Source organism: Empidonax traillii, unplaced genomic scaffold (assembly GCF_003031625.1).
Source record: "Empidonax traillii isolate 1590-97213 ecotype Southwest subspecies unplaced genomic scaffold, ASM303162v1 scaffold540:size480560, whole genome shotgun sequence".
In the NCBI taxonomy this organism is placed as follows: Eukaryota; Metazoa; Chordata; class Aves; order Passeriformes; family Tyrannidae; genus Empidonax; species Empidonax traillii.
Genome location: NW_020955733.1, coordinates 253,705 through 268,611, shown reverse-complemented (window position 1 = coordinate 268,611; position 14,907 = coordinate 253,705). Strand labels below are relative to the sequence as shown.

The 14,907-nt window shown below is 49.1% G+C and overlaps 1 protein-coding gene across 1 annotated transcript in view; it reads left to right on the top strand.

Annotated features, from left to right (window-relative positions):
- The window catches only part of UNC5D (unc-5 netrin receptor D), a 197,379-nt gene that overhangs the window by 175,863 nt on the left and 6,609 nt on the right, over window positions 1-14,907 (top strand). Inside the window, exons 6-13 of the mRNA XM_027897376.1 lie at window positions 1,470-1,650; window positions 1,821-1,988; window positions 2,528-2,692; window positions 4,962-4,994; window positions 9,085-9,189; window positions 10,846-11,223; window positions 12,803-12,887; window positions 13,569-13,737. Coding sequence (XP_027753177.1) covers window positions 1,470-1,650; window positions 1,821-1,988; window positions 2,528-2,692; window positions 4,962-4,994; window positions 9,085-9,189; window positions 10,846-11,223; window positions 12,803-12,887; window positions 13,569-13,737 — 1,284 coding nt within the window. The remainder of the gene's footprint in view (window positions 1-1,469; window positions 1,651-1,820; window positions 1,989-2,527; window positions 2,693-4,961; window positions 4,995-9,084; window positions 9,190-10,845; window positions 11,224-12,802; window positions 12,888-13,568; window positions 13,738-14,907) is intronic.

Sequence of the window (14,907 nt, the reverse complement as noted above, 5' to 3'; positions counted from 1 at the left end):
AACTCTGGGGATGCTGGACACGTTTGTCGTTGCTCTCTGCACGTAGAGTGGTTTCGGTTCTGAGCGTGACCATCGAATTTCTGTCACTTGATTTATGCTCCTGTGGCTGCTCCATAATTTAAATTGCATTCCTAATTTCTGTGCTGAAAACCCCCTTGGATAATTAGGATTAAAGTTAACTGCAGAAGGGAGACTGAGTAGCAGACAGATCCCTTGGTTGTTCTGTGTCTCAGAGCAGAGGAAAATGGAACGAGCTGCAGGAGATGCTGTTCAGGGGAGGGTTTGGCACTGCTGGCACAGGGGAATTGTCCCTTGGCTTGGGGAGGGAACAGCAGGGAGTCAGAGCTGGATGCTCTTTTACCCAGATGTGTAAAATAACTGTTTCATTCTGTGGTCATGGTGTGGGATAAAGTGCCACAGAGCCAGAGGCTGAGTTTGCAGCCGTGGGCCGGGACACGGGGAGATGGATCCGTCCCTCCCACACCTCCTGTCCCAGCGACCCCACGAGTGATGCTCCTGGAACGGGGAACCTGCTGCCTGGCACGGGCTGTAATTGGCTTTGCTGGTCAGCTTTTGCAGATTTGTTTATAAACTGGAAAATCCACAAATTGCAGACCATCTGCGCAGAGCAGAGTGCTAATGAGTGCCTGTAGCTACCAAATCCATAAGCTCATTACCATGAACTTCCAAGTCCTTCCACAAGTTACTAAACGAGGTTATTCATCTGAACTGAGCTGGGAAGGGTATTTGACTCCAGGGCCCAGCCATACCTCCTTCAGGTCTAAGGAAAGCCATTAAAATAACTCACATGCCTTCTGTCTTTTCGTAGAATCAGTTGATTTTGCTTCTATTTTTAAGTTTTTTCACTTCTGCAACAGCAGCTTACCACGCCTTAACTATTTGTTTTTGATGTTTCAAGGGGAGAAATGCCCTGCAGATAATTCCTGGGGCTGCTCAGAGACGTGCTGGTTGGTGAACTCCAGAAGATGTATTGCAATACATTATACACAGCGTTTCGTGGTGTTTATGTGCCATGACAACAAACACTGATGGTCTCTGTTTCAAGGGTGTTTATGGAAATGGGGAATTTGTTATGATGAGTTGGCTCTTCCACTGTTTGTGATGTCAGGCAGTTTTGTCTGTAGTGTCTCTTTAGTGTCTCTGTACTGACACTTCAGTGTCTCCCTGTTTCTTCTCAAAAAAGTAGAATCAGTATTACTTCTTATGTGCCATCCCAGTCTGATATGAACCTTAACTGGCAGTTGTCCACTTGTTTGAACACACAAAGCAGGGCGTACCAAGAGCAATATTTACAAATATTTCTTATCCTCTCTTGGTGGAGATTTTCTTCCGTGTTCTTTGAGCAAAACTGGGCCTTTCTGAGTTACCAGCCAAAGGAAGTCAGACTAACCAGGCCATCAGTGTTCTTTGGCCTCCTTCAGGTTCTCCTCTGCTCCTCCCCCGTGCAGGTGGAGTGGCTGAAGAACGAGGAGCCCATCGACTCCAACCTGGACGAGAACATCGACACCAGGGCCGACCACAACCTCATCATCCGCCAGGCGCGGCTGTCGGACTCGGGCAACTACACCTGCATGGCCGCCAACATCGTGGCCAAGAGGAGGAGCCTGTCTGCCACCGTGGTGGTGTACGGTCAGTGGATGGGGTCGCTGTGGGGAACGGGGTGAGGGGGCTCTCTCTGGAAACTTGGTGTTTCCAGCGCCCCACACCCCATGGCTGGCCTCCCACTGAATCTCCCACCGGGTGGGCTTTGCTGCTGGGTGCGTTCTCCCCCACCCTGAGGCCCGTTTTTTGCCTTGCAGTGAACGGGGGGTGGTCGTCGTGGACCGAGTGGTCCAACTGCAACGCGCGCTGCGGCCGGGGCTGGCAGAAACGCTCGCGGACCTGCACCAACCCCGCCCCGCTCAACGGGGGGGCCTTCTGCGAGGGCATGTCCGTGCAGAAGATCACCTGCACCTCCCTCTGCCCCGGTGAGTCCCTGCAGAAAATCACCTGCACCTCCCTCTGCCCCGGTGAGTCCCCGTGGCACGGCGGGCACCGTGGGTGTCGCGGTTCGGTGCCCCGGCAGAGCTGGGCTTGGAGAGCCCACCAGGGGAGGAAGGGGGGGAAAACACTCACAGCCCTGCTCAGGAGCCTGGTGTAGGGTGTGAGCAGCACTGATGGGCGCCTGTGGCTCCCAGGTTCGTCCCTGCTGTGATTTACGCTGACGAGGCGCTCAACAGCAAACCAGCAACTGGCTGAGTGTGAGAAATCATGGGGTGTGGGGTGGGTGGGGGTATTGGGAAAGGGGGGGGGAGCGAGTTTGGTAACACCAGGAAGATAAGCACAAAAACCTAGAAGATAAGAACTTCGCTCAGAAGCGTTAACCCAGCTGGGAAAAGTTTGCTCTCGGGTATCTTAAACGCGGGGTTGTGGGGGGAGAGACGTGGGACGAGCGTTCCCGTGGGACCTGCAGCCACAGCAGTGGGGTTGCTGACGCTGGTTTTCCTTTCCCCCCCCTCGCCCCCAGTGGACGGCAGCTGGGAGGTGTGGAGCGAGTGGTCTGTGTGCAGCCCCGAGTGTGAGCACCTGAGGGTCCGGGAGTGCGTTGCTCCCCCGCCCCGCAACGGGGGCAAGTTCTGCGAGGGCCCGGGCCAGGAGTCGGAGAACTGCACCGAGGGGCTCTGCATCCAAGGTGAGCGGGGCTGCAATGGGAGCGTGGGCACACCAGTGCCAGCAGAACCTGTGTGTGGAGCTATGCTGAGAGAAGGGGGGGCGGTTACCAAGGGGCTGCCCCCCAATGTGAAGTCTGAAATCCGCGGTGCTTTCGGGGGAGCGGGGTTTGGGTGGCACACGCTCGGCTTAGGGATGATCTGATGGCTCTAAGAATCCAGGCACGGGGGGTTTGCAGTGTGTAAGTGTGGCCAGCACAACCTGGTCCGTGGGATGTGTCCCTCAGCCTCCTGCCTTGCCTTGCAAGGAAAACGGGCAAAGCACCAAGATGGAAACTCCTGGTGCAGGAGCTGCTCAAGGTCAAAGTTTACCCCCTTTGGTGCCTTTAACTCAGGAGTTAAACACAGGCAAATCTGCAGCTCCCTGGGAAAGGGTTTGCCCTTCATCAGTGCCTGGAAAGCATCTGGCACTTGGTAGCTGTTACTATCATCCAAGAAGTGGGAGCCAGGAAAGGAGCCCTGCAGCTGTGGCGGGGCTGTGCAGGCTCCTCACGGGGAGGAGTTGGCACCTTTATTCCTGCCCTGAGCCTGCTCCCTGTTCCTGTGCAGGGACTGTCACCTCACCAGGGGCAATGGCAGCCGTGGGAGCAGTCAGGAGTGCCAGGGCTGAGAGATGTGAACGGGAACAAGTCTACTGTTACTCGATTTTATGTTTAACTAGTCCCCCCTCGTCGTTTCTGTGGTGTCTTTTCTAAACAAAATGAACTGGTTTTCAAGGACCGCTGTGATATTTACTGCTAATTCCAAGAGTGCATTCCTAGGAGCTATTCTAGGATAAAGCCCTCTGAAGCTTTTATAAAATCAAAGAATCCCCACCCTGGTCAAATGAAATGAGAGGGAGAGGAGGGTCTGTGTGTTTGGGGTTCTGTTCACCAGGGCAACGTTATTTTATTTTATTTTATTTTATTTTTTTTTTTATAAAATCCTGTGTGTTTTTAAACAAGTGTCTGTGTTCCCTAAAGCAAGGCTGGTTTTCCTGGTAGGAAAGATAAAAGCTGCCTTGTGATATACCCAGAGGGGAGCTCTGTACGTGTTGGTTCATCCAGCCAGCGCCCCGTGCCTTTCTGGGAGTGCTGAGGGGAGCTGGGTCAGCTCTGCCCTCTGAGCTCTTTGCCTTGTAAACATCTCATCCCCTCCTTTGCCTGGGCCAGGCAGTACCAGGGAGTGTCATGGAATCATAAAATCATGGAATGGTTTGGGTTGGAAAAGACCTTAAAGCTCATCTCGTTCCCCCCCTGCCACGGGCAGGGACACCTCCCACTGTCCCAGGTTGATCCAAACCCTGTCCAGCTCCTCCATCTCTGCTCCAAACTGTGTTTCCGTATGGATTCAGCTGGACTGGAGTGTTCAGTGTCTCCTGTTTCTTCCCCCCCACACACACACTGTGATCCTGTTTCTCCTTTATGGGTCGAGCTGTAGGTATATACTTGTGTCAAATTATTTTTAGGACTCTAATTGCTTTCTCAGCTAATAGGAATTGATGCAATTACCCTATTTTTTAAAAATCTTTTTTTTTTTTTTTTTCCCCCTGCTCATCTTCCAATATGTGCCTTTCCTGCTCTGCCTCTCCTCCCGTGGGGAATTGTGGAGGAAATGCAGCACTGTGCTGCAGAAAACTAATCTCTTGGAGGTTATTTATCAGGCACAACTTGTTAACTTTGTTCCCTTTTGTGAGGCAAAAATAGAAATGAGACCTTCCTTTGGTTAACAAATAAGAACTGAACTGACAGTGAGGGTGAGAGTGGAGGGTGCCAGGGAATATGCACATATAGATGTGATTATTGGTGTGTGTTTAGGTACACAAATGTGGACATACTGTAAATTTTTGTATTTTATGAGTTACTTTTAAGTGTACATCGCTCACCTCTCCATATATCAAACACACAAGAAGTCATTAATTCTGGACTGACTCTTTACCAAGTGATCCACTGCAAAGTATTGAACTTCCTTCTTGCTGAGATGTAAATAAATAACAGCATCCGATAGAGCTAATTCAAATACTTGAATTAACCAAGTGAGAAATTACTGCAAAGAAACATCCTGAAAGGGATTTAGAAAAAGATAAGATGAAGAGAAAAATATGGACACCATAAAATATTCATATTGTCAGCAAACGAGGAGAAAATGTTTCATTTATAGAGTGAGACAGAAGCAATATAGGAAATAGATATGCTCCATATAAATTTATTAAGTGCAACTTTCTCTCTCTCTCTCTCTTTCTCTCTCTCTCAGATAAAAAACCTCTTCATGAAATAAAACCCCAAAGTAAGTTGGTTTTTTTCTCTTGTAAATATGATTTTCCTCATCTTCTCTGCCATTTGGTTTATTTGTTTAGGATCTAAGTACCACGGAAGGTTTTGTAAAAGGCTTTAGCATCTGCTGAAAGCATCTTCTGAGCACCTTTGTGATCATAGCCTAAAACCAGAGAAGTGATCACCCTTTAGCAATTTGTGTCTGACAGGGAGCCCTGTCTGCAGGAATGCTTGTCCTGGAATTGATTCCCCTGAGCCCTTCTGATCAGAAAAAAAAAAAAAACAAACAAAAAAGAAATTAATAGAGGAGTTTGGTTTTCTTGCTCCAGATCTGGTTCCACTCGTGGCTCTGACCTTGCTCTGTTCCCTCCAGCCTTCCTGTCTCACCTGCCAAAGGTGTTCCTGTGCAGAATATCTGATCAGCATTTCTGTGCTGCTCTGGGGGTCCCTGTCCTGCCCCCCACCACTGCAGCCCCAGGGCTGGTGGGGACCACCACGATGGTGATGCTGGTCGATGGTTGGACGTGGTGATCCCAAAAGGGCTTTTCCAACCCTGATGATTCTGTGATTCCGTGATTTTTGCATTCCTGGCTCTTATTTATTTGTGTTGTCTGTGCCCTTCCCCTTTCACAGAGGAACTTGAAAGATTAGCAGTAAAATCAGTTGATTTTCTGATTTATCCAAAAAGTGGCTTTACTGGAATTGATTTCAGCCTGTGAGACACCTGGAGAATGAAAGGGCTCTGCTGCAGCTGGGGGTGAGAGGCATAAAATACAGCTGAACAGGACCTTGGTCCAGGCCCCCATGACTCATCAGTGATGCAAAATCAAAGCCAATTATGAAGATAATTAAGAAACAACCTGTTCTAGCCAATAACCTCTGACACGAGTCTCTGACTTTTGATCCCTGTGCTCCAGGACTGGCTCTGGGAGGGAATGGAGCCCAGGGGGGCCCAGGAGGGAGGGATGGAGAGCAGGGAGCATGGGAAGGGCTGGAAGAACCTCTCAGATCTCCCCACAAAGCCTGCTGGTAGAGGGGGCAGGGTGTGCCCTGCACAGCTCCTGGAAAGCACTTATTGTAAATGAGATAATTTAATCAATTATGTCTCCTAATGTACTAAACCAAATGTTTCATTTTCTGCTCCTGCACATCTTAAATTATCTTCAGGTGCTTTATGAAACTTAATCATAGTTAATAGAAACTTCATTACCATCAAATGTGCTTTCAATAAATGTTGTGTAACAGTGTCAGGAGGTGGAGTGAAAAATAGGCTGCAATTACCACAAACATGGATCCTGGAACCCAACTGGATAAAAATCGTGGTGCTTTGCCAGGGTCCCTCCTGCCTCTGGGCTGGGAGGATGCAGCTCATTAAATTGCTTGGCTATAAATGTTTTCTTTTCTAGTTTGTTTGTTTTTCACTTTTGTTCCCTTCTGGGAAAACATAAAAGCAGAAACTTACCCCACTCCCCAAATTTCCCACGCTTCTCCTTTTTTTTTTTTTCCACCTTAATTTCTAGTCCTCCATGAAAGGGATTCTCTGTCAGGAAAGAGAGAAAGATGAAGAGATTAAAATTACTTTCAAAAGCCAGCAGTTGTTTCTAAAGAAAGAATGACATCCTAAATCAGGAGGGAAGGAGTTGTGTTCCATGGGAATAATTCCAGGAATGCCACGTCCCTCTTGGCTTTGCTCTTTTAACTTCTAAAAGTCTTCAGTGAAAATTCTTCTCCTCAGAAGAATTTTGCTTGGGTCAAACTGTTGTGGTTGTTTTTAATTCCTTGTTCCCTCTCTGCTCTTTAACCTGGGTATTCTAAAGATAAAATAACGTTACAAAAGTGTGACACTGAGATTGCCTGACATCAGAATTGACTGAAAAGAAGCAGCTGAGCTGCTGTAGAAGGTGCAGAGTAAGAAATTGCACTTACAGGTGTAAACTGAGGTGTGTTTTATGGTCTGGTTTGGATGGCAGGAGATCAACTCCAGTATTTTCCACCTGTTGCCATCCCACTGGCTGTAAGTTTTCACTGACAGGTTATTTCTGCACGTTCCACACTGAATAATTTACCATCCCAGGAAGGTGGAAGAGCTAATTCAGATTTTCAGCACTTTCCTGTTTTAAAGTAGTGATCACAGTGGAAGCCCTAAAGATGCTTTGTGGTGCAGTAACCACAGCTCACCCTGCAGAGGGAAGGAAAAATTAAGTCAACAGCAGAGTTTCATAATTAATTCCCTGTAACAACAAAGCAATCTGGGAATAGTAAACTGGAAGAAATAGAAATGTAATTAGTGTGTCTGTACTTCCCTTTTCTGCACCTGATCCTGGAGAGCAGAACCAGTGTGGGATTGAGGCTTTGGTTTGGGGTTTGGGGTTGTCTTGGTTTGACCTGAGCCATTCCCAGCTTGCCCTTGTGACCCTCTGGGTTTGTCCTGTCTGGCATCCTCCCATCTTCAGTCTCACAGCTGACTCTCTGCAATTCTCAACCAAAAATGCTTAAAATTCTCTCTACAATGTTTTTCAAGGGCGGTGAGGGGGGTCTCATGGAAAAAAATGCTTCAGAAAAAAAGGTCTTTCTCTCTAGTAATTGCTTTAGTAGAACTGTGTCCTAAGAAGTTTGATCAGAGCTATTTATAAGTTTATTAATGTGATTTCTCATCCTGACCTGCCACAGAAGGTGGATTTCCTCTCAAAGCTGACATTTGCATGCAAATTTCACGATTATTTTTTTTTTCCTCCTTCTCAGCAAGTTGTGAACGTGTTAAAAGCAGAACCCCTTTTCAGTCTGAGGTTATTTGGAAATGCAGCAAGAATTTTCTTGCCTAATCGGTGATTCTCATAAAACTGATCCGAAAACGTTTCTTTTTGGGGTGAAGGGGGTGCTGGGATTCCTGTGGTGAGGAACAGCCTGTGCTGAGCCCCTCCCCGGGTCGTTCAGCTCTGGGTGTTGTCAGTTGTCTGACACTTGGTTTGCATCTCAGGGAGGTGCCGAGCCGAGGAAATGATGCTGTAGGTGCTCATTTCTCTCCTCTCAGCGGCCTCGAGTTCCCCAATCCTTTCAAAAAATTCAGCTAAAATAAAGTTATCTGCCTTCCTGCAGGAAAGCACAACACAAGCCTCCTCCCGGACGGTAATTAAGTAATTTCGGTAATTGGCTATTTATTAAACGCTGATTTTTGACTTTCTGCCCTATTTCTGTGCAGTTCATTGACTGATTCTGAGCAGTCTGGATTTCCCAGTTATTTTTCTGTCGCTGTCGTTTGGTATAAATAAATGCAGTTTGTGTTCCCAGGGCCTCTCCCGTGCCAGGAGGAGCCCCCCCAGCAGGGAGCAGATGATGTACTGGGTGAACTCCTGGCTCCCTTCCTCCAAACTGGAGCTGGGCATTGAGGGAACCGTCCAAGGACCCACTAAGGGCACTTGCCAAGAAATTTAATTTCATGCTACGCTGTCCCAAATCCCAGCAGACCCACAACAGCGGGCCTGGATGTTTCAATTATGGAATATTGCAGTCTTCGTTTGGATCCGTTCTGGCAGAGCAAGGAATTATTTTCCTCTGCTGTCAGAAGTTTGGAGCCGTGGAAGACTTGGTTGTGAGTTCCTGTGTGGGCGCAGCCACGGGGAAGGGTCGGTTCCCAGCCTGATTTTAAAGGCTGAAAGGTGCTCCCAGGGATGTTTGTGGGGGTCTCCTCAGCCCCACTCTGGGCTGGGGGAGGATGGAATGTTCCTTCCCTGCGCTAAGGAGGAGGAAAGGGAGATCTGCGCCCGGATTCTTCCCAGGGGATCCACAGTTCTGGATTCGCTCCAGAATTCAAACCTGAAACTCGTGTGTCCCTGCAAGCCAGAAAGAGGTGAAAGTCCTGCTGAGTCCCCCCTGGCTGCAGCTCCTGGTGCTCCCTTGGAGGGTTGATTTCCACTCTGGACTGGTCTCCAGGGGGCTGGAGCAGGGAGGGATGGCCCGTGTGCCCAGAGGGACAGACACTCCGCTGCTGCGTGATGCTTTGGTGCTCTCAGCGCTCCTGCACAAGGCTGGGGCTGCCCAGAGCCCCCCCCGTGCTGCTCCCACCCCCCTTCCTGACCCATCCCCCTGCTCTGCTCTCCCCCCAGATCTGGAGGCCGCCAGTGACATCGCGCTGTACTCCGGGCTGGGGGCGGCGGTGCTGGCGGTGGCCGTGCTGGTGGTCGGCGTCACCCTGTACAGGCGCAGTCAGAGTGAGTACGGCGTGGATGTCATTGATTCCTCTGCACTCACGGGAGGCTTCCAGGCATTTAATTTTAAGACAGTCAGACAAGGTTAGTGCTGTGGTTTCCTTCTCTTCCCCACCCACCCCAGAGCTCCCACTGCACGCTCCCGCCCAGGGGGGCTGGGGAGGGGGTTCTGGCTGCAGGGACAGGACCTGCTGGTTGGAGCTGCCTTGGCCACTGCTCTGCCCTGGCAGAATCCTTCCTGACCACGCCCCAGGGGCTCTGGAAAGGCTGTCCCCAGCTTTTGCACTGACCTTTAGGACTTGGGAAGAGCCCAGATTAAACCAAATCGAAGCAAAGCCAGGCAGCACTGTCTGTAGTTCCTTCCTAGTCAGGTGCAGATCTTTTCTTTGCTCCACTAAGAGTGATTAGTTAGTTACTGATCATTTGAGAACCCCAAACTTGTAGGCTGCTGTAACACTGGGGGAAACAAATGGGTGTAAAACCCCCTTAAGCCCCAAAAACCCCACCAGTGCAATAAAACATGGACAGAACATTCAGTAAGAGCAGCACCCGTGTTCTTTGGAATATTATTTCCTTTGGACAGACAGGTGGGGAGGGACAGGAACGGTGATGGAAACAGAATGTTTCCTGATTCTGTTCTGCCCTTCTCCCCAGCCCAGGCTGCCTGCAGTGGGTGTTGTGTTGGTGGGGTGTGAAAGCAGCCCCATGTCTCTGTTCCCTCTGCAGAAAAGGGAAATATGGTGCAAGAGTTTGTTTGGGGCTTTTTTTTTAAATGTTGTTGTTTTTACAGTTCCTTTATGTCGTGGGAGACATTCCTCACCAAGCAGGAGCTGCAAGAAACTGGGGAAAGGGCTGGGTAGACAGGGAGGTTTTGGAGGAGGTTCAGTCATTCATTGCCAAATCCAAGCCTTTAATTAGAGCTGTGTAATTCTCAGTGACTCTCACCCAGTGACTTTTTCCTTTGTGGTTCAGTTTAAACCTTGTTTCGAATCTGGAGGATTGTTCACTTGACCTCATGTTTAAAGCCATTAGTTCTGGATGCTCTGAAAATACCTGAGCGCACCAATTTCTTAACTTATTAGTTCAGTTCCAGTAACTTCGAGTTCTCTGTCTGTGGGGCTTTTAAATGAGAGTATTTGTAAACAATTCAGCAGAAAAAAAAGGCCAGTTTTTTTTCAGAGCGTTTTCTGACCTTAAAAGGCCCCTAAATGAATAACTGTGGTATTTTTCCCCCCTATTACTCTCGTCCCACTTTCTTTTCAGCCCAGTTCCCCCTCAGGCAGGAAGTTATCATTTTGTGTGAGCTCACAGAAAAGGTCTGCAGGAAGCCCTGGTTTCACCCAGGGGGGTTAATGTAAGGAGGAAAATAAACCCAAAAAACCAAGAAAGGAGAAAGGCAAACACACAAACTCGAATCCAAGACAAAAGGAAGCTCCTTCTTGGTTTCCTGCACTCTAGAGCTGCCTGGAGTGTGGAAAACACAGTGATGCTGGAGCTGTTGCCTGATGTGATTTTGTTCTTTAGCGTTGCCTGATGTGATTTTGAGCTCAGAGAGCGTGAGGAAGGACAAGCAAGGCACTGAGCAGGTGGGGAGGGCTCGGAGAGGGGCTCCTGGGGGGACATTTCCAAGGAGTCACGAGCTCCCTGCTCATCCCACAGGTAACTCCCTGCTCCTCAACTCCTCCATGCAGCCCGACCTGACCGTCAGCAGGACCTACAGCGGCCCCATCTGCCTGCAGGACCCCATGGACAAGGAGCTGATGACGGAATCCTCCCTGTTCAACCCCCTGTCCGACATCAAAGTCAAGGTGCAGAGCTCCTTCATGGTGTCCCTGGGGGTGACGGAGAGGGCAGAGTTCCACGGGAAGGCCCATCCTGGAACCTTCCCCCACGGGAACCACCGGCCATTCGGGACCATCCAGGCCAGGAACAAGGCCATGTACATCCAGAACTTGGCTTCCCTCTCCACCGCCAGCGAGCTCAAGACAACGGCCCTTTTTGGGCACCTGGGGGGCCGTCTGGTGGTTCCAAACACAGGTGGGCGGATCCTTCCTCATTCAGAGCACATAAAAAGAGTTTCAGATGAGCTTGCCTGATGTAGTGTTTTATAACTAAATTTAAAAAAAAAAAAAAAAAAACAAGGCAAGGAAGGAAAAAGTGGGGGCTCCCTTTAATGCAGACTTTGGGAAGTAGGGCATGTTGCCCACACAGGAGATGAGTGATCAGAAGAAAGCCTGGGCTGAGGAGGAAGGAGGCATTATGCCTATTTGAACTGTTTTAAATTACTGCCTCTCTTGATGTCTTCAGCATGAAAGTCACATTAATCAAAGCTGTTGCTTACTTGGATCCCGATCCAAAGGAAGGGCTCCCTGGGAAGGGGGTCGATAGTGGATCAGCATCTGATCTAAAGGGCTCACACTCAAAGCAGCCTCTCCACACCCCACTGCCAGGCTGGGTCAGCAGCTCAGGAGCAACAGCCAGCCCTGGAGAGCAGCCCCTGCTCCCCACAGGGGCCCTGGGGGGGATTTTGGGATCAGCCCCTGCTGCCTTCCTGCTCCTCCCTGCTTTCAGCATCAAAGCTGGCAGCTTTGCAGAGTGGGGCACTCCAAAGTCAGCTGCATCCCGGGGCTGGGCTGGGCACTGAGATGCTCAGTTTAAGGAGCAGAGTTTGGTTTGTGACTGCAGAGTTCTGTGAGGTGTCTTTTAGATGCTGTTGAGGCAGCTGAACACACCCAGCAGCAGGTCAGGCTGGAGGACAGGATGTTCAGACCCCAGCCCTTGCCAGCTCAGAGCTTGTTGTCATCTTTCAGACTCTGGGGAACTTTATTCACTCTAAATTCAACTGTTTTCATTTCACACTGGTGTGTCCAGGCCTTTCTCTTGCTCTCTGGTTGAACTGAATCATTTAGAGCTTTATCCTTCACGTTTCATGAAATGGGCACTTTGAAGGTTACCATAAAAAATGTGGTTTGTATTTAGGGAAGATTGATAACAGTGTACAATCATGCACAACACATGGAGAGTTTTAATTTCTTCCCAGATTGTTTTTATGCTCAGGAATGAACATTACAGAGGCAGAGGCACTAAGTCAGTTAAGGCATAAATTAAGAATTCCCTCACACTGTATATTTAGCTACTTTATATAATGGTAGTTGTATCAATTAGATTATTTAAATATGTATTTGGTCCACTTGCAATTTATGTAATTCTGCCTTTATGTAAGCCCATCCTTGCTAGCCAATTGTAAATTATAGTGTGATCAGGCCACTGCTTTGCTGAGGTTCTGCACTGGGAGACACCTCAAAAAGGTGATTCTTTGTGACCCTGGAACTGTCAGCTTTGATTTCAGAGTTGGAAAGGGGCAAAGAGCTTTCAAGAGGGTTTTTTTGGGGGAAAAAAAGATGTATTTGCCTTTAATGGAAAAATAATGTCTTTATTTCCTTTAATAATGTATTTTCCTTTCATCTGGTGGCATTGCAGTCAGCAGGTCAGTTTTGGAGGAACATTCCTCTGCTGGGCAGCTGTGCAGGTGTCCATCAGAGCCCAGGGGGGTGTGCAGTGTCCTTTGCATCCTGTGCCTTTCCCAAAGGGAAGTTCTGCCTTTGCTCTCTTGCAGGAGTCAGTCTGTTGATCCCACATGGAGCTATTCCTGAAGAGAGTTCCTGGGAAATCTACCTTGCCATCACTCAGAAGGAGTCCAGGTGAGAAGGTTCTTGTCAGATGCTTCATCCCTGTGACTCAGCCAGCAGATAATGCAGCCAAGCACGGGTGATGGGTTCAGATGGGATGAATCCCCAGACCTGTGCTGGTGGGATCTGCACTGGCAGTCCTGGAGCCACGTGCACCGGATCCAACTCTGCAGAGCTCTGGATTTGAGCAAAGACCCCTCCCTGGTGTCCATGGAAGTCACTGAACTTCTTCATCCTGCAGAGCATGAACAGGCTTTCAAACCAATCTGCAGAAACGTATGAGCCTGTGTTTCTTAAGCCATAATCTGTTTTATCTTGGTTACTGTGACAGTATTGTTTGTTGGTGGCAGTGTTGGAAGGCAGAGCGCGGTGGGAGCGGGACCAGCTGGTGCGCTGAAGCAGGGCTTGCTTGCACACAGCAGTTCCACTGTTGTATTTGGGTTAAACAGATTGGGATGTGCTTCGAATCCCAGAATCCTGAGCTGGCCAGTGGATGGAGTTAAGTTACATGGGGGTCTGATGGTTTTGTTCAGGCTCCCCCGTGGAGATGAGCACTGCGATTCCCTGCTTATCCTTTTCCGTAACAGACAGTGAGGTGCCGGGATCTGAACAAAAACACTTGGAAATTCGCAGTTAAAGTGAATTTTAGTTGCTGACAGACGTTCCTGCCTTTCCTCTCTCTCCCCATCCCAGCCTGCAGCCAGAGGGCTCGGATGTGCTGCTGGGGCCGGAGGTGACGTGCGGGCCCCCGGAGGTGTCGGTGAACACCCCCTTCGCCCTGACCATCCCCCACTGCGCCCAGGTGAACCCCGAGCACTGGAACATCCACCTCAAGAGGAGGACACAGCAGGGGAAGTGGGAGGTAAGGCCAGAGCCCCCCTCGCAGGGTTGTACCAGGGATGGAGACGCAATTTAGATTCTCGTGGCCGTGCAGTCGCGGAGCTCAAAGATTGCGGCAGTGACAGACACACCCGAGAGAAACAATTAAAAAAATAAAAACCCATTGTTTGCACTGCAGCAAAGGGTCAGCTTTGTGATCCACCTTTATGATCCACCCCCACGTGGCAGGAGGAGTATTCAGTTTTCCCAGATTTATGTGTAAGAACACCGTTCTGATTGATCACAGCTCCCAGAGAGACCCGCGTCAGAACAAAACGTTATGTCCACGCAAGAATTTATCACAGGAAAGTTAGGAAAGTGCTTAAAAATATATAAGAGTTTAATTTTTTTTATTTTAGCACAGAAAAATCCTGACAGTTTAAAATCTTGTGCCTCTGTGCACCGCATTCAGTGACTGAGCTGTGCTCAGAACCTCTGAAGGATTAGTGCACATTAAACTGTTGTGCTTTTTTAGTTGAACATCTCTTTCTTAATCCTGCCTGGCTGAGGAGATTAGGCTTTGTGCATTTGTAACAGGAGGATTTGATCATTTGAGTCTGTCCATCGGCATTTTTAATGCCATTGGCCACCTGGGGCTGGAACTCTCTGGTGGGCAGCAGTTCAGATGTCCTGAACTTTCTGTGTCATTTGGGGAGACAGACTGAGAACCCTCCTGAAATAAAACACCACCCAAACTGTTACTCAGCATTCCAGAGCCAGTAACCAGACACAAATCCATAGGCAGTGGATTTATTGCATTGCTGCTGCTGGAACTGTTCGGTTCATGGCACTTTGAGGGGGGGGAAATCAGCAGGTAAAACATTTATGGATACAGAATCCATTCCTGGGTTCCACAAACCCCTCCATGTCCTTTCCCTCCTCCAAACCACTGCCTGGTTTGTTGCTCTCCTTTAAACCATTTCCAGGTCAGGTTGGTTTTCCTGCTTTAAGATTCCCTTGGTCAGCCCCATCAGCTGTGGGTCCCAAACACCCTGGGATCAGGGAGGAATCAGCAGATCCCTCCTCTCGTGGGGCTCTAAAGCAGGACTGAGCCTCAAAGGCTCCCCTCAGAGTGGGAGAGGTAGATTTTTTGATGAAGGGAAAACGTAACTGCAGTGGGTGTTCTGGAAGCAAATCAACTTCCCAGCTATTG